General features: G+C 42.6%; 1 protein-coding gene across 1 annotated transcript; it reads left to right on the top strand.

Moving 5' to 3' along the window:
* Nucleotides 1-1410: 1410 nt before the first annotated feature.
* LOC307269622 (uncharacterized protein) lies at nt 1411-21335 on the top strand (the record flags this gene model as incomplete). The annotated part of the gene is made up of 3 exons (XM_080052620.1): nt 1411-1697; nt 20850-20971; nt 21231-21335. Exons 1-3 carry the CDS (start codon nt 1505-1507, stop codon nt 21333-21335), a joined length of 420 nt encoding a protein of 139 aa, XP_079908746.1. The 5' UTR covers nt 1411-1504.
* Nucleotides 21336-22048: the final 713 nt, after the last annotated feature.

Below are 22048 nucleotides of genomic sequence, written 5' to 3'. Positions count from 1 at the left end.
AGGTTCAAATGTGATGTGTTCAGGTCGGCTCAGTAAAATGATTATTAGGCAAAGGTCAATAAAATGACATCATGATGTGTTCAAATGTAACATCAAGAAAATAAGAAATTTGAGTTTTTCGCGGGAAGCTTGAATAATAGCCTACAGTTTGGGTAAAACACTTGTTTTCCCAGCAATATAAACTAAATAATAGGCCTAAATATGGAATTATGACATGCTTAAAGTCCTATCCTGAACTCTGCTCATCTTATAAGCAATTAAAGCAATAATACCAGTTCTCTTTAAACAAAATAATAGAAAAGTATCGATAAAGATTTGGATTGTGGAGTCTTTATAATGGTATCAATATGAATAGAAATGAATGATCCCCCTCCCTACTTACAGTGTAACTGGGCAATAGCTTTAACATGGTGGACTTTAATCATTTTATGGCACACGATCACTTTTTGGCACAATGTGACCGTTTTAAATAAGTTAAATAAGTTAAATTTTTCTGAGGAAGCTAACATTCAGCTTGACTCTGAGCTAGACTGAGTTTTCTCAGCCCCTGGGCAAGGTGCATGGCAAAAAGAGGCCCTTTCACGATGCTGCAGCAGGACCAAGCGCTTGGTGTTGTGTGATGTCATGATATATAGGCTTATATGAATTGTTGTTCGTTTTATGTTGTCAGGATGAGACAAGTAAGCAGTGTTTGCATTTAAGAAATACGGTTCGCTAAAATGTATAATTTACTGTATATCATTGTTTAACAGTTTTTTTGTTTTTTTTGGGCAAGTGAACACAACATTCGGGCAAGTAAAACATTACCTGTACTTTCCCTATGGGCAAGTGCATTTGAAACCTTAGTGTCAGCCCCTGGTATGGTTTGTCTAAATGGCTTGAAAAAAAAAAAAAAAAATCTAAAAATAGTCCTATATGTATCTAAAATAAATATCTAATATTTTATCATTTATTTTAAAATAAATTAAGCAAAGAAAAAATAATTGGTTCCTTCTGTACATTTACTCTGTTTTATTCCCCGCTAAACGCTCAGTTGTGCTCCCATTGAGCGCATAAATAGAGACATATGATTTCAACGTTTTATTTTGTTACTGCCCTCATACTTCCATGCGTCCTCTATGTTGGAATGGACATTAAGCAAATGAACCACTAGTGGGCAGCAGCGCCGCTCAGAGTCAATAGTTACTCAAAGAGGAAGACAAGAGTCAAAGAGTGAATGAACTCAAGAAACCTTTTATAATAGGTCCATGGAAGAAACAGCTTAAGCATAAATCATAAGATGACTGGACATGAAAAGGAAATTGTGCTTCATTGTGGACATCCTCGACTTTCTTTTTGAAGGTTATTCGTCCTGTTACCCCGGAACCGGATGTCCCCCTCTTTGTATTCGGGTCGTAACCAAAACAGCACAGTCCAGTTGTTTTGTTGAGAGAGGAGATTTGATACTGATAAAGAGTTTGTGACGGAGTTTGTGGAGACAGAGTCGTCGTGACTGTGGGGAAACATGTCTAAAGCGGATATGGTGAGAGCCTTGGTGAAGCAGCGACTGAATGCGGCCGCTGAAGAGATATTTGGGCTGTTTGAAAGAACCATAGCAGAGCACGAGGAGGAACGTTGTCGTTTAAAGAAGGAGAACGAGCGACAACAAAAACTACTGGACGCTGTTTGGAAGCCTGAAGTCCGGTTATACTTAGCAGGTATGTTCCACATTACAAGTTAATCAGGGAAATCACTGGCTAACACATATGAGCCACAGTGAGCGTGAAGTGAAAAGGCTAACTGATGCTAAACTATGCTAAACATGTAGCCCTCCTGTAGTCTATTGGTAAATGGAAAACGGGCGACCCTCATTTGCAATGACGTCAAGTCAATCAAATGCAAAGCAAAAACAACAATACATACACAAACAATGCAAATACATCAAATACACAACTGATAAAGAGACAAAACAATTTAGACAGTGATGTAGAATGACTGCAATTAAAATTAAATTAGTGAAAGTAGGCTACAATATAGCCTCATTAAAACAGTTACAGGTAGAGTTTGGCAGATAAATTAAAACCTTTATTTACCCAGGCAAGCAAATTAAGAACAAAATTCTTATTTTCAAGTGCAGCCTGAAGGGGAAGGGGGAGGGGAGTGCTAAAAGTGAAAACAATGTTATATATATATATATATTACACTTTTACAAAAATATATAAAATACACTTTAAAAAATTCAATATAATACAATACAATAAAATAAACAGTTAATCAATAGTGTATGACAAGAAGTGCTACTAGCAGGTGCAGGAGTCAACTAAGATTTTATGCAGATTTAGTTTGAAAACAGAGAGAGAGGTGAAGACAGAAAGTTTAAGGGTGTTTTGAAGGGTGTACCAGTCAAAGGCTGCAGCGAACCGGAAGGCACTGCGTCCAAAGACAGTGCGGACAGTGGGGATGGAGAGGTTGATGAAAGCACTGGACCTTAGATTACGGGCAGGGTGGGAGAGGTGTAGAAGAGAAGAGAGGTAGAGAGGTGTTATGCCGAGAATGGATTTGTAGATGAGCAGAAACCAGTGATGGAGCCGTCTGGTGTGAAGGGAAGTCCAGTCTACCAGGTTGTAGAGGTCGCAGTGGTGAGTAGTGAATGGAGCCCCTGTAGCAAAGCGGATGGCAGAATGGTGGAGTGGGTCCAGTTTGCTGAGAGTGGAGTGAGATGCAATTCTGTAGATGGTGTCACCGTAATCAAAAATGGGCAGGATGGTCATTTTGACGAGTGTGTGTTTGGCTGCATGAGTGAAGGAGGCCTTATTGCGGTAAAGGAAGCTCAGACGAGCTTTGACTTTTGATTGTAGGTGCTTGATGTGGGTGGTGAATGAGAGGGATGAATCCAGCCAGAGGCCAAGGTATTTGTAACAAGAAACAAATTCGAGTTCAGAGCCGTCGGCACAGAGGATTTTTGGGACAGAGGTGGGAGCGTGTTTCCGGTCAAAGATAATGCATTTGGTTTTTTTGGTGTTGAGGAGAAGATGAAGGCTATGGAAATGCTGTTCTACAGAAGTGAGACTGTGTTGTAATGTGGCCGCTACAGAGGGGAGAGAAGGGCCCTCTGAGTATATGATGGTGTCATCAGCATATAGGTGGATCTTGGAGTTGCCTGCATTCCTGGTTATATTGTTAATGTAGATGGAGAATAGTGTTGGGCCTAAAATAGAACCCTGTGGCACCCCTTTGGTGATGGTGAGAGGGGCTGATTTGATGTTATCCGATTTAACTTGCTGGACTCGGTGGATTAAGTAGCTGGCAAACCAATTGCAGGAGTGTGGTGAAAGACCGATGCTGGAAAGCCTCTGTAGGAGGATGGGATGGATGACGGAGTCAAAGGCCTTAGAGAGGTCAATGAAGGCGGCGATGCAGGTCTGCTTGGAGTCCAGAGAGGAAACAATATCATCCAGGACCTTCAGCGTGGCTGTGATGCACCATGGCCTGGCCGGAACCCAGACTGCAAGTTGGACAGGATGTTGTTGGAGGTTAAAGCTGGGAACACACCGCACTGGCCGCCTGCGGCGGTTGGCCGCGTGAATGCAGGAGGTTCGCCGCTTGGTCATATTGGGCCATGTTCACCGCAGTCGCCGCCGCGGCCAACCGCCGCCTCATCGTAGGCAGCGGTTGGCCGCGTGACAGCAGGAGGCTCGCCGCTTGATCATATTGGGCCATATATTCCTGACGCCGACGCCGAGATCAGACCCGTCACACTTACGGTGCAACAACAACAATAACATGGTCCAGCTGTGCCAAAAAATACAGATGTAGGTTCACTGTGTAACCAGCGGCAGTCTTGTCACAAATATCATTAAAACAGCCTGAACACGCACCCCGATCTCAAATACACACACATTAACAGCAATTCAGCAACATACTAAACACATTAACAACAGCAGTGTGTGCTCAGCAGCACAAATAAAGGCAGACATCAGCCTACCTGAAAGTGAAAGTGTGCCGGCTGACGGAGGACAACACCGGTGCTTCGCTGTACTATATGGAATTCCACACGGACACTGCCATCAACTTTGGGTTCATATTATCCTCAGGAGCAGCACACAGCTGGGTGAGTTTCACTATGCTAACCGGCGCTACCTTGGCTAAAGTACAACCAACAGCTAAACAGATGCAAAATACACATATTTGCAGAATGTATTGGAAGCCCAATGTCCTCACTCCACACGCCCACCTCGTCTTGCAGACCACCGCCACCGGGAAATCTCAACGCTGATTGGCTGTGGAGGCGCGGCGCCAGGGCTCCAGACTAACTTTTTTCATTGGGTGCACCGGTGCGCCTAACTTTTTCATCTAGGTGCACCAGCATATATTTTGGGTGCACCAAATTAGTGCTGCATGAATTGGAGAAATGCGATTATAGTGGCCAATATTGCGATTTGCGACGCAATATAATAAATGGTAGGCTATTATGATTCTACTTTCTTGGTTTTCAAGGAAGATTTGAGAATATTGACAGCTTCGATACCTGATCTCAATTTAAAACAAGCACATATTAAGAATCAGTGAAAATATAAAAAATAAAGCTTCTACTAGGCCTATACTGTTTTCAAAATAATAAAAATTATAGTTAAAAAATGTAATAAAAAAAAAAAATACTTCCCCATTAAAATAAATGCATTCCTCCAAAGACAATAGTCTCTATAAGCATTATCGAGTCTCCTTATCGATCCGGGTCTTTATCGATACCACTATCCATACTTTTCTATTATTTTGTTGAAAGATAACTGGTATTATTGCCTTAATTGCCCATAAGATGATCAGAGCTCAAGATAGGATGTTAAACAGGTCATAATTCCATAGTTAGGCTACTATCTATTTTATATTGCTGAAAAAACAAGTTTTTCACCAACTGTATTATTAAAATCTCTCTCCAAAAACCAAAAATTATTATTTTTTTGTTACATTTGAACACACCATGATGACCTTTTATTTACCTTTGCCTAAAATGTATATTACCGAGGTGACCTGAACACAACACATTTGACACCGTTATCAACTTTTTTTTAAGCTAACTAGCTCTATATCACATGCTATATCCTGCCGATTTTAACATGGATTTGAAAACTGGATAACTATTTTTAACTGACAGGACTTTCTACACCGTCTGCTTTGAATGACTGTTGATGCGCACGGTGCCGACTCTCCGAGCCCGTCTGCAGCAGCAGCTGTGCGCATTTTTTTTAAATTTTTTTGGACTACAGGTAGACGGATACTGAGTTGAAGGAGTTTTTTTCCAACCCAAAGACAGTTCATGGTAGGCAACTCTTTTATATGCCTTTGTTTTCCGTCACAGTTCAGCGTGGATGCTGCTGCGCGTCGGCGTCCATGTTTGTTTGTTTACTCTGCTGTCGACTCGGCAACCGTCTTGCACGCCGTGTAGGTGCGCGCGCAGATACACACACACACACCGACACACACACACACACACACACACACACACACACACAGTCAGAGGGGCGCTACCAAAAAGACGAGAGGAGCAGTTGTAACGTATAGACACACGCGCGCACATTTATCCTACATTGAATCGCAATCGCAGCAGCCAATTTTGCGGTTATGTAATTGCACTAGCTGCTCACATCGCAATTAGATGAATCGTGCAGCACAACACCCAATATTACATTTAATATGACGTGATCAATTTCAGGTGCACTGGTGCGACCAGTGGAAATATCTGGTCGCACTCCACAGATTTTTGGGCGCATGTGCGCCCAAATTAGGCGCACTCTGGAGCCCTGCGCGGCGCCCAGCGGCGCTGCAGAAAAAGATGAAAATTTTCATCTTTTTCTGCGGCGCCGTGCTCGCCGCACAAGCCTTCGATTCACGCTCCTTCGATGACACAATTTCTATGCGCCGCTAATGGCCGCGCTCCCGATTCACGCGCCTCTCATGAGGCGCGGCCACGCGCCGCGCAAGCCCCCGCCGCCGGCCGCTGGACGCCGATTATTGGGTGGACGCGCGGCCACGCGCTAGTACATTGACTTTGTATGTAATCTCGCCGCGCGGCCAGTGCGGTGTGTTCCCAGCTTTAGAAGTGGCTGAGCTGTTTATGTACCAGTTTCTCGATTTAAGATAATATGTCTAAATTTGTTAAAGGATATGAAGGTATTTATCTTAAATTGTTGCTGTAAGTTGTTCCAGGAGTCAGGGGCACTAAAGCGAAAAGCTGACTTTCCAAGCTCAGCCCGGGCTTGTTGTGAGACATGAGCATGTCAGTGGAGCGGGTCTGATAAAGCCCATCTGAAATTTGCTGCATAAAGCTGCGAACACACTGCACTGGCCGCGCGGCGAGATTACATACAAAGTCAATGTACTAGCGCGTGGCCGCGCGTCCACCCAATAATCGGCGGCAGGTGTTGCACCGAGAGTTGTGACCTGTCAGGATATGTGACCCTAGAGGGCGCTGCTGCAAATGCTGCATGTTGTTTGCCCTTACGTGACGGCGAAGAAGAGTGCCTACGTAACCTACGTAAAGATAAATGCATTGCATTACAGCCACAGGCGTAACCCTTGGCGTAACCTACGAAAGATAGCCCACACTGTCTCCGAAACAACTTCAAAACGGCAGATGGATGCATGAGTAATCGCTGTTTGTTGCTTTTATGTAGAAAGAGGACACCGACGCCAGGCATAGTAACGGAGTGTGTCCGAAAATGAATAAAACGTTAAGGTAAAATAAAGCATAGTAACGGACTCCGAAAATAAGTAAAATGTAAAGATAAAATGAAATAAAAGGCTACATAAAGTAAGCCTATTTTGACTGTGATTTTCTGTACAATTTAACTTAAAAATAAATTATTTCACCATCAAAACATTGTTTGAGTAGCCTACCTTTGTCATCCTAGTGGGCTACAGTTATCTGGACATCTTATTTGGAGTCAGCACAGAGCCACCAGCGATATAATGTGTGACCCTACTCTAACTACTTCATAAATGAGTAAACCATTTAAAAAAATGTTTTTCAGGTGCTCTGTTATTCTATTGCATTAATCAGGATGCATGTATTCTTCTTTGGTGTCATCACAGAGCCAAACTAGTAAGGGGTCACCATATCTGACAGCTGTCAGAATGTGTGACCGTGCTCTAACTACCTTATTAGTGAGTTAAACATCAAAATATTGTTTTGAGTGCATTTATCATCCTATTGCATTAATCAGGACACATGTAATCTTATTTGAAGTCATCACATAGAAAGTAACTATGTGGTCACCATATCTGACAAGGAGCAGCCGTCAGAATGTGTGACCCTACTCTAACTTCTTCATGAATGAGTAAATCATTTAAAACAATGTTTTTCAGGTGCTCTGTCATCCTATTGCATTAATCAGGACACATGTAATCTTCTTTGAAGTCATCACATAGAAAGTAACTATGTGGTCACCATATCCGACAAGGAGCAGCCGTCAGAATCTGTGACCCTACTCTAACTTCTTCATGAACGAGTAAATCATTTAAAAAAAATGTTTCAGGTGCTCTTGTTATTCTATTGCATTAATCAGGATGCATGTATTCTTCTTTGGTGTCATCACAGAGCCAGCAACTAGCCTATTATGGGGTCACCATTTCTGATAACAGCCGTCAGAATGTGTGACCGTGCTCTAACTTCTTCATAAATGAGTAAAGCATTAAAAAAAAAAAAATTTCAGGTGCTCTGTCATCCTATTGCATTAATCAGGACACATGTATTCTTCTTTGGTGTCATCACAGAGCCAGTATGGGGTCAGTGGTGACCATATCTTACAGCTGTCAGAATGGGTGACCGTGCTCTAACTACCTTATTAGTGAGTTAAACATCAAAATATTGTTTTGAGTGCATTTATCATCCTATTGCATTAATCAGGACACATGTAATCTTCTTTGGTGTCATCAAAGAGCCAAACTAGTATGGGGTCACCATATCTGACAGCTGCCTGTCAGAATGTGTGACCGTGCTCTAACTACCTTAATAGTGAGTTAAACATCAAAATATTGTTTTGAGTGCATTTATCATCCTCTGGCATTACTTACTACATTACTACACTTGGTAAAATTAAAGAGAATAGTCAAATTTACCCATTTTAATACCTCTGTCTTTATTTCAAAATATGAGTTTTTCTGATGCAACCACTCACTCATGAGGGGAAATCTTGTGTGTGTGTGTGTGTGTGTGTGTGTGTGTGTGTGTGTGTGTGTGTGTGTGTGTGTGTGTGTGTGTGTGTGTGTGTGTGTGTGTGTGTGTGTGTGTGTGTGTGTGTGTGTGTGTGTGTGTGTGTGTGTGTGTGTGTGTGTGTGTGTGTGTGTGTGTGTGTGTGTGTGTGTGTGTGTGTGTGTGTGTGTGTCTTATTTCAGTGCACGGTGTGCACACAGGAGACCAGTGCTCCTTGCAAACATGGCCCCATGGGAATCAGCCACTGGCCTCTTCGGGTCGGGCCGATGGCCACGGATGTTGTCAGCACTGAGCTAGGTGCTGGGTGCAGGATTTATAAGTCGTTGCATGCCATACAGCTGTACACTGCCCCACCATCCTTTGATCCAACACAGCTGTGGTGATACCACCGCTCACACTCGTCACACTGGATCTGAAACAAGGTCGTATTGAAAAGTTTCTATGTATTAGTCTTTTGCAAAAGCAGGTTGGTATTTAAAAGGCTAGGATACATTGAACTATAACAGTCAAGTGGAATAAAACATATATGTGTGTATATGTCATAAAGACACTGTGGATTACATCACACTGAAACAGGGTTACCACAGCAAGTTAAAAACTTCAAATGCTGAAATTATTTAGAATATTTTCTAGTACACTGAAACACTTTAGGAAAAAAATTTTACTATTAGTTTGAGAATTTTAAATTTGCAATGTCAGAAAAGAAGCAATCCATTGAATACTAATTCCCGCTTTGCAACATTTTGAGATCTTTTGATTGATTTAGGACATTTTTAAACCCCATACTTCTACATAAATACATCATATACCTTTTAGGATATTTTGTAAACCATACTACAGCTGTTAAAGATTGAGACTCAAACATAGGCCATGTGTATTTAGACTGCTCTCAGTTGCCGTTGTTAACATTCTGCCCTCTGCCTGATACCTGAGCCTCAAACTCAGGCGATACTCTGACTAAGCTCTTAATGCAAAAACTTATCCTAAAATCTTACCCAGTCTGTGGTGGCACTTGGAGATCCTTCCTCTCTCTCCTTGGCCGTCTCTTCTTTCTCTCCACAATAAAAACAGAGCTGACTGAGATCATCAAGTAATTGTCTTTGGTGCCAAAGATGAACAATTAAAAGTCAGCGCACAGCTTACATCTATATGCTAGAAACCACACACCAAGCCAGAAATCTTGGTGTTGTCATAGACTCCGACTTGAATTTCAAGAAACACATTAAATCAATTAATAAGTCAGCATACTACCACCTTAAAAACATATCAATAATTAAAGGACTTATGTCTCAGCAAGATTTAGAAAAACTTGTCCATGCATTTATCTTTAGTAGACTTGACTACTGTAACAGTGTCCTTGCAGGCCTTCCAAAAAAATCTATCAGACAGCTTCAGCTAATTCAGAACGCTGCTGCTCGAGTCCTCACTAGGACCAAAAAAGTGGATCACATTACCCCAGTTCTGAGGTCTTTACACTGGCTTCCTGTCACTCAAAGAATTGATTTAAAAATACTGATGTTGGTTTATAAAGCACTAAATGGTTTAGCGCCAAAATACATTACTGATCTGCTGATACGTTATGAACCGTCCAGAGCCCTTAGGTCGTCTGGGACAGGTTTACTTACAGTCCCAAGAGTTAGGACTGAACGCGGAGAAGCAGCTTTTAGTTTTTATGCACCAAATATCTGGAACAAACTCCCAGAAAACTTGAGGTCTGCTGCAACCCTCAGTTCTTTTAAAGCTCCCATATTATACACTTTTCGGTACTATTATACACCATATTATATGGTCTTAGTGGTCACTAATACGTTTTTCTTTAATTGTTTGCTGAAAAAAACTTTCAGATAATTTATTGTACTATGCTGAAGTTCAGCTAATCTCACAATGGCCTATTTTTTAAAAAGAGCTGCAGCTCCCCTCGTAAATATACAATCTTTGCGCTGCCCCCGCCCCCTGTCCGGAAGCGAAGCCAGATACGCCTCGCCCTCTGTCTGTCAGGGCCGTGGACCAATAAGAAATAGGGGTGTGGGCTGCACAGTGGAAGCTTCTGGCTTTCCAGTTTGTGAGGTCAGAAAAGGGGAACATTCTGACTGGAGTATATTGGGTGGGGGAGGGGTGGTGGTTTCAGAAAGGGGGATTGTGAGAAAAGGAGAGTGTTATTTTTTTAAATATTTTGGCAGTCTCTAGACACACTGTGGACCCATGGATATGTTAGAACACATTTAAAAAGTGCATTTAGCATAATATGTGACCTTTAAATCGAGTCTGAAGACTTTTCTGTTTCCATTTTAACCTGTACTTTTTATTTAATTTAAATGTTTTACTTCTTTTCATTAGCTTTTAAATGTCTTCTAATGTGTTTTATGTATTTTAATCTTGCCCCTGTAAAGCACTTTGAGTGGCCTTGTGTTTGAATTGTGCTATATAAATTATCTTGCCTTGCCTTGGATACCGCCTCCTGTTTACGTCTGGCCACATTGCCTCATCGACATCACATGCAACGTCATCCTTTGAGAACCAACAGCGAAAATATTCCTGATATCCAGTCTAAATTACCTAATTATTGAGCTATTGTATAGTTGGGCTGGACTTTCTGCCCATGCTCCTATATTCAGGGTTCGACATAACGTATAGCCCGATGGCCCGGGGCCAGTAAAATCATATGCAGGGCAAGTTGATTGGCCAGTCACTGTCCCGCCCGGGCCAGTGACTGGCCAATCACAGTTCAGTATCTTTTTGTAGACTACATCATGGTTCATTGAAATGCGCGTTCTGAGTCGTAATGAAAGCAGTGTTTATTTAAGACTCAATATAATAAACCTAATATAAAATATATTTTTTAATGAAAGGCCAGTGGACAACCGATGCGTGGGCGTTTTGACAGGCACCGTTGGCAGAGCTGCCTACCGTCCGCCTGCGAGTCAACAAATCAATCGACTTACTCTGCCCCCTTTCTTTCTTCCCACAGCAGAGGTTGAGGCGCAGAAAATGATAACTGCGCTTTTCCTTTATCTGCCGCCGTAATGTTACAATATTTGCATCCAAGCCCCAATGGTAATACAAATGAGAGGCGTTATTTAAACGCTGTGAATGCGTCTCCGGTGATTGTGTCGGTTGTAGACAGAAACGAACGGAGGGACTCCGCTCACTGTACAGTTCCTATAGTCGCGCAGTTTGGCACTGTGTTTTCAGGCTCGAGACATTCAATCAGATCGCGGAAGTCTTTCCCATTGAAATCGCTAACGGGGAGAATATCCCCGGTTATTATTTTAGCCACAAACCACAGTTCATCTGCGCGGCGGCTCACTCGCTGGCGAGATCACACGGTGAAACGCTGCTGTGATCGGACGAAGGCATTGTGTGTTTCTAAGGTGATTTAACGTCATAGTCTTAGACGAGCGTTTAACTTATGCTGCATATTTTGCACTGCATTGTTTTTTATCAATAGTTTGAAAAAATGGTCCCACACCGGACTCTTATATGTGAAGCTGACACTTCATGGAGAAGTGACACTGCTGCAGCGCGCTCACGACCAGACGTGAACTCACATACACGGTGAAATCTCCCATTAAAAAAACGGCATAACCCACTGATTTTCGGATTTCTATTCTATTTTTAAAGTCAACTTGAGCGAAAGTGGAAAACCGGTCATTCGGTCGACACATTCACATCCCTAATGCATATAGAGAAAGTAATAAAAACAGCCTACCACACCACAAAGAATGATCAGACCTTCATCTCTTATTTATTTTTTATGTTTGAACATGACTTCTGCAGGTGAACTATTCATTAAACTGCCCAAATTCAAGAATAAAAACAACCTTCAAACTACTGGACTTTAAAATACTGGCCGACTCTTTCAACATACTTTCAGTTGTAGGCTTCTAATTCAATATGTTTGCCTGGTTTTATATTATGTGTATGAGCAATATCAACATTTCATATAATTAACTAAAAGAAAAATAAACAAATCTAAAGGGAATATCTATACTGTTACAGTATAGATATTCCCTTTAGATCTGGTTATCTTTCTTTATTTTTCTAATACAGGTATTATAATTATTGACACTAAATTATGAAGAAAAAAAAAGTGTGTGCAGGGCCAGTGAAAATATACAAGGGGCCAGTAAAACTCGGATCCACTGGCCCGGCGGGCCAGTAGGAAAAAAAAGTTATGTTGAACCCTGATATTGTTAGGCCATGATCTATAACATGGTCCACTATAGTGACCCTGTCTCCGCCTGTTGCCTTCTTTGTCCTTGTCCTCCTGCCGCTCTCTCTTGTCCTCTTCCTCTGACTCTTACTAGCCCCTTTTACACAGCCAGTGAAAGCCGGGAATATGCCGGCCTTTCGGCCCTCCCCCCAGCTGTGTAAATGCGACAGTTGCGGAACGAGGGAAGAAAGGTGCGAGTGATCGTTCCGGGAATTTTACTACCTCGGGGGGTAGTAAGATTCCCGACACGATCAGTTCCGCCTCTCTGTTTAAATGCTCCAGCTTGTTGTTGCGGAACAGGGGGGCGTTTGACGTTCCATAGTCTACGTTCTAAACATGCGACCATGTTAGCAGTTGAAGGACGTGTGTTTAACATTAACCACGGCGGCCTGATGTCCCGTAAAAATCACCAAATAAAAGGAACGGTGTATAATCTAGCTGATCATAAGGTCCGTTGTTCAATCCAAACCCCCGCGCTTCATTTTGCAGAGTGTATGAGTCTATTTCTGCCCAGGAGAAGTTGTACAATGGAAAGCTAGGCTAGGCTAAGTAAGGGATAAAGTATAGCGAACGGGTCACTTGCTAGAAATAAAGACCGACAAGCTGAAGCAGGAGCCCGACGCGCAGCGGAGGGCTCTTGTTCAGCTTGAAGGTCGACCTAGTAACGGGGAATAGTCTGCTCGCCCCGCTAGACTGTCTGCTTTAGCTGACTGAAGGCTCCGGCTCAGCTGTTAGCCACAGAGCTACTGTTTTGCTAACACATTCCGCCGCCGCTATTATTATCCTAAGTCTAAGCGTATATCCACACTTTATTTCTGTCTACAGTAACGTGACTTCACACACTGTGTGTATGTGTATGTCTGATTGGCAGATCGCTGCCCTCACAAAGAGACTCGCTCACAACCAACCTGTCACACACACACACACACAGAGGTGAAGCGGTCGGATTGATTTAGTCAGTTTGGTTAACTGTCCCAGTGATGTTGGACTCAGCGCGTAGCGAGATCAACTGGCACATCGTGGGGACAGTAAAATACGGCCCTCTTACTGCAAGCTCCAGCACTTCTGCTCTCAATTCACCGGCCATTGTTGTTGTTGTAAAGCAGCTGACCGGCGCGGCGCTAAATGTTTACGTCACACCTGACGCTGTTTACAAGCACCTCTTTCATTCCGGAGCGCTGTGTAAAAGGGACTACTGATGCGCCAGCAGGCCGGCGTTGCTTGGCAAGCAAAGCCGGCATATTGGAGTGATGTTGTTCCGTCAATATGCCGCAATCTCTGTGTAAAAGGGGCTACTGTCTCACAAAGAAGCTGAGCTAACCAGAGGTGTATTTGTAGTGATAAGGCTCACACTGATTTGTATTCAATTAGTTTTATTTTGTATATTTCATGTGTGTGAGTCTGTGTGATTTTCCAAAATGTTTTCCCAATGATTGCAGGAGATTTCATTTTTGAACATTGTGTCTTATGTAAAAAACTGTGTGTAGTGTTTTGCAAGAAGTGTTTTGGAGAATTTCAAACACAGTGCAAAGCATATTTTGTGTTTGTGGGGTTGGTGCTTGTGTTTAAGGCATGGTCACTAAAGTTAGAGGTTGTGATGCTTTGGGCCTAGCAACCACTATTAGTGTGTAATCATTAGGCAAAAACTGTAAGGTAGTTAGAGCACGGTCACACATTCTGACAGCTGTCAGATATGGTGACCCCATACTAGTTACTGGCTCTGTGATGACACCAAAGAATATTACATGTGTCCTGATTAATGCAATAGGATGACAGAGCACCTGAAAAACATTTTTTTAAATGATTTACTCATTCATGAAGAAGTTAGAGTAGGGTCACACATTCTGACGGCTGCTCCTTGTCGGATATGGTGACCACATAGTTACTTTCTATGTGATGACTTCAAATAAGATGACATGTGTCCTGATTAATGCAATAGGATGATAAATGCACTCAAAACAATATTTTGATGTTTAACTCACTATTAAGGTAGTTAGAGCACGGTCACACATTATGTCAGCTCTTGTCAGATATGGTGACCCCATACTAGTTTGGCTCTTTGATGACACCAAAGAAGAATACATGCATCCTGATTAATGCAATAGAATAACAGAGCACCTGAAAAACATTTTTTTAAATGGTTTACTCATTTATGAAGTAGTTAGAGTATAGGGTCACACATTATAACGCTGGTGGCTCTGTGCTGACTCCAAATAAGATGTCCAGATAACTGTAGCCCACTAGGATGACAAAGGTATGCTACTCAAACAATGTTTTGATGGTGAAATAATTTATTTTTAAGTTAAATTGTACAGAAAATCACAGTCAAAATAGGCTTACTTTATGTAGCCTTTTATTTCATTTTAGCTTTACATTTTACTTATTTTCGGATACAGTCCGTTACTATGCCTGGCGTCGGTGTCCTCTTTCTACATAAAAGCAACAAACAGCGATTACTCATGCATCCATCTGCCGTTTTGAAGTTGTTTCGGAGACAGTGTGGGCTATCTTTCGTAGGTTACGCCAAGGGTTACGCCTGTGGCTGTAATGCAATGCATTTATCTTTACGTAGGTTACGTAGGCACTCTTCTTCGCCGTCACGTAAGGGCAAACATTTGCAGCAGCGCCATCTAGGGTCACATATCCTGACAGGTCACAACTCTCGGTGCAACACCGGCGGCGGGCGCGCAAGCGAATCGGCAGCGCGGCCATTTGCGGCGCGTAGAAATTGTGTCATTGAGGAGCATGAATCGAAGGCTTGTGCGGCGAACACGGCGCCGCGCCTCCACAGCCAATCAGCGTTGAGATTGCGGTCTGCAAGACGAGGTGGGCGTGTGGAGTGAGGACATTGGGCTTCCAATACATTCTGCAAATATGTGTATTTTGCATCTGTTTAGCTGTTGGTTGTACTTTAGCCAAGGTAGCGCCGGTTAGCATAGTGAAACTCACCCAGCTGTGTGCTGTTCCTGAGGATAATATGAACCCAAAGTTGACGGCAGTGTCGTGTGGAATTCCAATATAGTAGCTACAGCGAAGCACCGGTGTTGTCCTCCGTCAGCCGGCACACTTTCACTTTCAGGTAGGCTGATGTCTGCCTTTATTTGTGCTGCTGAGCACACACTGCTGTTGTTAATGTGTTTAGTATGTTGCTGAATTGCTGTTTATGTGTGTATGTGCGATCGGGGTGCGTGTTCAGGCTGTTTTAATGATATTTGTCACAAGACTGCCGCTTACACAGTGAACCTACATCTGTATTTTTTGGCACAGCTGGACCATGTTATTGTTGTTGCTGCACCGTAAGTGTGACGGGTCTGATATCGGCGTCGGCGTCAGGAATATATGGCCCAATATGATCAAGCGGCGAGCCTCCTGCGGTCACGCGGCCAACCACCGCCTACGATGAGGCGGCGGCTGGCCGCGGCTGCGGTTAATATGAAGGGTTCGACATAGCGTATAGCCCGATGGCCCAGGGCCAGTAAAATCATATGCAGGGCAAGTTGATTGGCCAGTCACTGTCCCGCCTGGGCCAGTGACTGGCCAATCACAGTTCAGTATCTTTTTGTAGACTACCTTTTTTGTAGACTATCATGGTTCATTGAAATGCGCGTTGAGAGTCGTAATGAAAGCAGTGTTTATTTAAGACTCAATATAATAAACCTAATATAAAATATATTTTTTAATGGACAACCGATGCGTGGGCGTTTTGACAGGCGGAGCAAGAAGCGGGTGCACTCTCGCTCCGTTGGCAGAGCTGCCTACCGTCCGCCTGCGAGTCGACAAATCAATCGACTTGCTTTGCCCCCTTTCTTTCTTCCCACAGCAGAGGTTGAGGTGCAGAAAATGATAACTGCGCTTTTCCTTTATCTGCCACCGTAATGTTACAGTATTTGCATACAAGCCCCAATGGTAATACAAATGAGAGGCGTTATTTAAACGCTGTGAATGCGTCTCCGGTGATTGTGTCGGTTGTAGACAGAAACGAACGGAGGGACTCCGCTCACTGTACAGATCCTATAGTCGCGCAGTTTGGTACTGTGTTTTCAGGCTCGAGACATTCAATCAAATCGCGGAAGTCTTTCCCATTGAAATCGCTAACGGGGAGAATATCCCCGGTTATTATTTTAGCCACAAACCACAGTTCATCTGCGCGGCGGCTCACTCGCTGGCGAGATCACACGGTGAAACGCTGCTGTGATCGGACGAAGGCATTGTGTGTTTCTAAGGTGATTTAACGTCATAGTCTTAAACGAGCGTTTAACTTGTGCTGCATATTTTGCACTGCATTGTTTTTTATCAATAGTTTGAAAAAATGGTCCCACACCGGACTCTTAATGTGAAGCTGACACTTCATGGAGAAGTGACACTCCTGCAGCGCGCTCACGACCAGACGTGAACTCACATACACGGTGAAATATCCCATTAAAAAAACGGCATAACCCCCTGATTTTCGTATTTCTATTCTATTTTTAAAGTCAACTTGAGCGCAAGTGGAAAACCGGTCATTCGGTCGACACATTCACATCCCTAATGCATATAGAGAAAGTAAAAAACAGCCTACCACACCACAAAGAATGATCAGACCTTCATCTCTTATTTTTTTTTTATGTTTGAACATGACTTCTGCAGGTGAACTATTCATTAAACTGCCCAAATTCAAGAATAAAAACAACCATCAAACTACTGGACTTTAAAATACTGGCCGACTCTTTCAACATACTTTCAGTTGTAGGCTTCTAATTCAATATGTTTGCCTGGTTTTATATTATGTGTATGAGCAATATCAACATTTCATATAATTAACTAAAATAAAAATAACCAAATCTAAAGGGAATATCTATACTGTTACAGTATAGATATTCCCTTTAGATCTGGTTATCTTTCTTTATTTTTCTAATACAGGTATTATAATTATTGACACTAAATTATGAAGAAAAAAAAAGTGTGTGCAGGGCCAGTGAAAATATACAAGGGGCCAGTAAAACTCAGATTCACTGGCCCGGCGGGCCAGTAGGAAAAAAAATGTTGAACCCTGATATGGCCCAATATGACCAAGCGGCGAGCCTCCTACGTTCACGCGGCCAACCGCCGCAGGCGGCCAGTGCGGTGTGTTCCCGGCTTTACAGTCAAACAATGTGGTAGCTTCCCGGTCAGGGCTTTGTACAATTTGCCAATGTGCGTCACGTCTCTCTTTAAGAGAAGACCACCCAACCTTCACATACAGTATCTCACAAAAGTGAGTACACCCCTAACATTTCTTCAAATATTTCATTATATCTTTCCATGCGACAACACTGAATAAATGACACTTTGATACAATGTAAAGCAGTCAGTGTACAGCTTGTATAACAGTGTAAATTTACTGTCCCCTCAAAATAACTCAACACACAGCCATTAATGTCTAAACTGTTGGCAACAAAAGTGAGTACACCCCTAAGAAAAAATTTCCAAATTGGGCCCAAAGTGTCAATATTTTGTTTTGCCATCATTATTTTCTATCACTGCCTTAACCCTCTTGGGCATGTAGTTCACTAGAGCTTCACAGGTTGCAACTGGAACCCTCTTCTACCCATTCATGACGACATCAAGGAGCTGGTGGATATTAGAGTCCTTGCGCTCCTCCATCTCCCGTTTGAGGATGCCCCAAAGATGCTCAATAGGGTTTAAGACTGGAGACATGCTTGGCCAGTCCATAACCTTTACCCTCAGCTTCTTTAGCAAGCCAGTGGTCGTTCGGAGGTGTGTTTGGGGTCGTTATCATGTTGCAGTACTGCCCTGCGGCCCAGTTTATGAAGGGAGGGGATCATGCTCTGCTTCAGTATGTCACAGTACATGTTAGAATTCAATGAACTGTAGATCCCCAGTGCTGGCAGCACTCATGCAGCCCCAGACCATGACACTCCAACCACCATGCTTGACTCTAGGCAAGACACACTTGTCTTTGTACTCCTCACCTGGTAGCCGCTCCACACTCTTAACACCATCTGACCCAAATAAATGTATTTTGGTCTCATCAGACCACAGGACATGGTTGCAGTAATCCATGTCCGTAGTCTGTTTGTCTTCAGCAAACTTTTTGTGGGGTTTCTTGTGCATCATCTTTAGAATAGGCTTCCTTCTGGGATGACAGCCATGCAGACCAGTATGATGCAGAGTGCGGCGTATGGTCTGAGCACTGACAGGTTGACCCCCCACCCCTTCAAGCCCTTCAGCAATGCTGGCAGCACTCATACGTCTATTTTCCAAAGCCAACTTCTGTGTACGACGCTGACCACGTGCACTCAACCTTCGTAAACTGGGCCGCAGGGTGGTATTGCAACATGATAACGACCCCAAACACACCTCCAAGACGACCAGTGGCTTGCTAAAAAAGCTGAGGGTAAAGGTTATGGCCTGGCCAAGCATGTCTCCAGACCTAAACCCTATTGAGCATCTTTGGGGCATCCTCAAACAGAAGGTGGAGGAGCGCAAGGTCTTTAATATCCACCAGCTCTGTGATGCTGTCATAAATGGGTGGAAGAGGGTTCCAGTTGCAACCTGTGAAGCTCTAGTGAACTACATGCCCAAGAGGGTTAAGGCAGTGCTGGAAAATAATGGTGGCCACACAAAATATTTACACTTTGGGCCCGATTTGTAAATTTTTTCTAAGGGGTGTACTCACTTTTGTTGCCAGCAGTTTAGACATTAATGGCTGTGTGTCGAGTTATTTTGAGGGGACAGTAAATTTACACTGTTATACAAGCTGTACACTGACTACTTTACATTGTATCAAAGTGTCATTTCTTCAGTGTTGTCCCATGGAAAGATATAAAGAAAAATGTGAAGAAATGTGAGGGGTGTACTCACTTTTGTGAGATACTGTACATTGCATGCAAGCTTAAAGGTGAAGTAAGTGATTTATTTATTTTAATATACGTTTTAAATCGCTCTTTATTCATACAGTGATCACTTACATAGTGTGCGCGTTTCATAAAGCCGATCTCTCAGTCACCCGCTCTGCATGTAATCGTGAAATAAACTTTTCGGGATCCCGAAACTGATATCCAATCAGAAGAGAGAACGCTACAAACCGGCACCCGTCTCACTGCCAGTGCACGCGCAGAGCTACAGATCGGTGAATGTGTATGCGCCTACAATGGCGGAGCAGGTAAAAATCCTTCCCAATGTCTGTTTTGATGGTTTTTATCATGTTTTATCACACTTACTTATATGAGATGATGCTAGATAACTCGCTGCTGGAAGACCGCAGTGCATTAATGTGGTGACGTGGGGACGAGGGAGGGGACTGCTAACTGCAGTCAGTGACAGGAAGTTAGCCAAACTGACCATTCCGCTTACTGAACATTTAAAGAGATTTTTTAACAATGAAAGGTTAAAGATTGCTCTGACTTATTCATCAAATCAATTTCTGTTGTTAAAGCTTTGTAATAGTGTTTTCAAATATGTGATCTGACTGGGGATAAACACTTTTTGGATGACATTACAGAATATGGCCGCCCTTTTAATTTTTCTTTTGCTTTAGCCAGACAATAATCAAACTACATGTTAAAGGGCACTAGAATACAGGAAATCACATCTAGGCTGGATTCAAACGTACAGACTTCAGTGGACCTGCGGATTACACAGCTTTTGCGACCGTATCAGGGAAAGTCCACAATTCCTCAGGGTTTGTGTCCAAAACAAGCGTTAATCTAGTTCACTGCGGACTTCCACTTAGTCCACTGTCTTCATCATTTATTTAATCACAATGTATTGCAGTTAGGACAAGATGTATTATCAAATAATCTAAAGCAAAGAAATGACTAAAATAGGGTATGAGTATTATGTTCTAATGTAAATGAAAATACAAACAATGCTATTAGGCTATATCATTATAAATGTACATTGAATAATATAACTATGTAGATCTTAATGCATACTTGTAGTCTAATAAACTTCCAAGATTTAGAATTGTATTAGTTAGATTTCAGATCAAACAAATACAATTTGAAATCTGATCAATTCATTTGAGTATTAGATTATATCAACATAAATTAATACATACGTTTATTATAACCATATTACACCAACATTAAAGGAACACTACAAATTCTCAATCAGTTTTTTATTTGGGACCTTTTGAATTTCCCGGAGGACCCACTCAAATCACCAACCATCCATCCACCCACCAACCCTAGCTCCCTATCTTTCCATTTTCCTCTATCTGCTTTTGTCCTCCTCCAAACTACCGTCATTATATCAGCCTTTAAAAGTCAACTATGGCCCACCTCTAATCTCGCACGTCTTGTCTACAGCAAATGTTATGGAAATATGAATCTTTTCATTTATCAAAAAACAGATGACGGCACTTTGGATATTTAGATTCTGTTTCTTGCATCAGAGTCTCCATGTTAAGTTTGTCTTCAACATAAACTCATGTGGTTTTCCTTGTGTTTGACCTTTTCCCTGCAGACGTCCAGCAGCTGGTGGTGGTTAAAGAAGAGGTTCCCCCTGAGCAGCAGGAGTGGATTCCCAGTCTGGACCAGGAGGAGCCACCACCAGAGCCCCCACACATTAAAGAGGAACAGGAGGAAGTGTGTAGCAGTCAGGAGGGAGAGCAGCTTCAAGAGATCATCAAGTTCCCATTCACTCCTGTAACTGTGAAGAGTGAAGATTGTGCAGAGGGTGGAGAAAAGCCCTTGAAATACCACTGGACTTGTCAGCTCAACAAAACACATGAGGTTGTTGGTCCTTGGTCCTCACAGCTTCATCAAAGACTAACTGAACAGATGGAAACAGCAGCTGATGGAGAGGACAGTGGAGGACCAGAACCAGCCAGCAACTCCCATCCAGATCCACATTCACAACCTGAGACTGAAGACCAGCCTGAAGACTCCTCTAAGTCTGAAGACAGGGGTGATGAGTCTGAGGAGACCAGAGAGCTTCAGTTGGGTTTAAAGAGTGATATAAAAGGTAATACTGGAGAGAAAGTACACAGCTGCTCTGAGTGTGAGAAACAATTAAATATGAAAGGGACATTTGACAGAACACATAGTCATCCGCACTGAAAAAAACTCAAAAGCTGCGATGTTTGTGAGCAAAGATTCACTTGGTAAGATCAACTCGGAAGACACAAGACACAGTGTGTTGGCCTTCAGTGCTCTCAGCTTCATAATAACCAAACTGAACATATGGAAACAGCAGCTGATGGAGTGTAGGAAAAGATTTAGTGTACAGTCTACAAAACTTATATTTACAGTCAAAACCAAACGGCTGGGTAATGTAGCGGTATTAATATATAGTAATATGCACCTAAAGATGCAACATAAATGGCCCAATTTCCTAAAGAAAACAATACATTAACGAGGAAGGGTCTTTAGACACAGCAATGCAATACTACAGATTGAGGGGAAACGGAAACCTTTATTAGGTACACCTGTTCAATTGCTTATAAAAACAAAAAGCTAGTCTTACAATCACATGGCCGCAACTCAATGCATTTAGGCATGTAGATGTGGTCAAGACAACATGCTGAAGTTAAAAACGAGCCTCAGAAAGGGGAAGAAAGGGGATTTAAGTGACTTTTAACGTGGCATGGTTGATGGTGAAAGGCAGGATGGATCCATGCTTTCATGTTTACACCAAATTCTGACCCTACCATCAGACTTTCA

The sequence above is a fragment of the Ammodytes marinus genome (genome assembly GCF_949987685.1).
Source record: "Ammodytes marinus genome assembly, chromosome: 24".
Lineage (NCBI taxonomy): Eukaryota > Metazoa > Chordata > Actinopteri > Uranoscopiformes > Ammodytidae > Ammodytes > Ammodytes marinus.
This window is presented reverse-complemented; position numbering and strand designations above follow the sequence as displayed.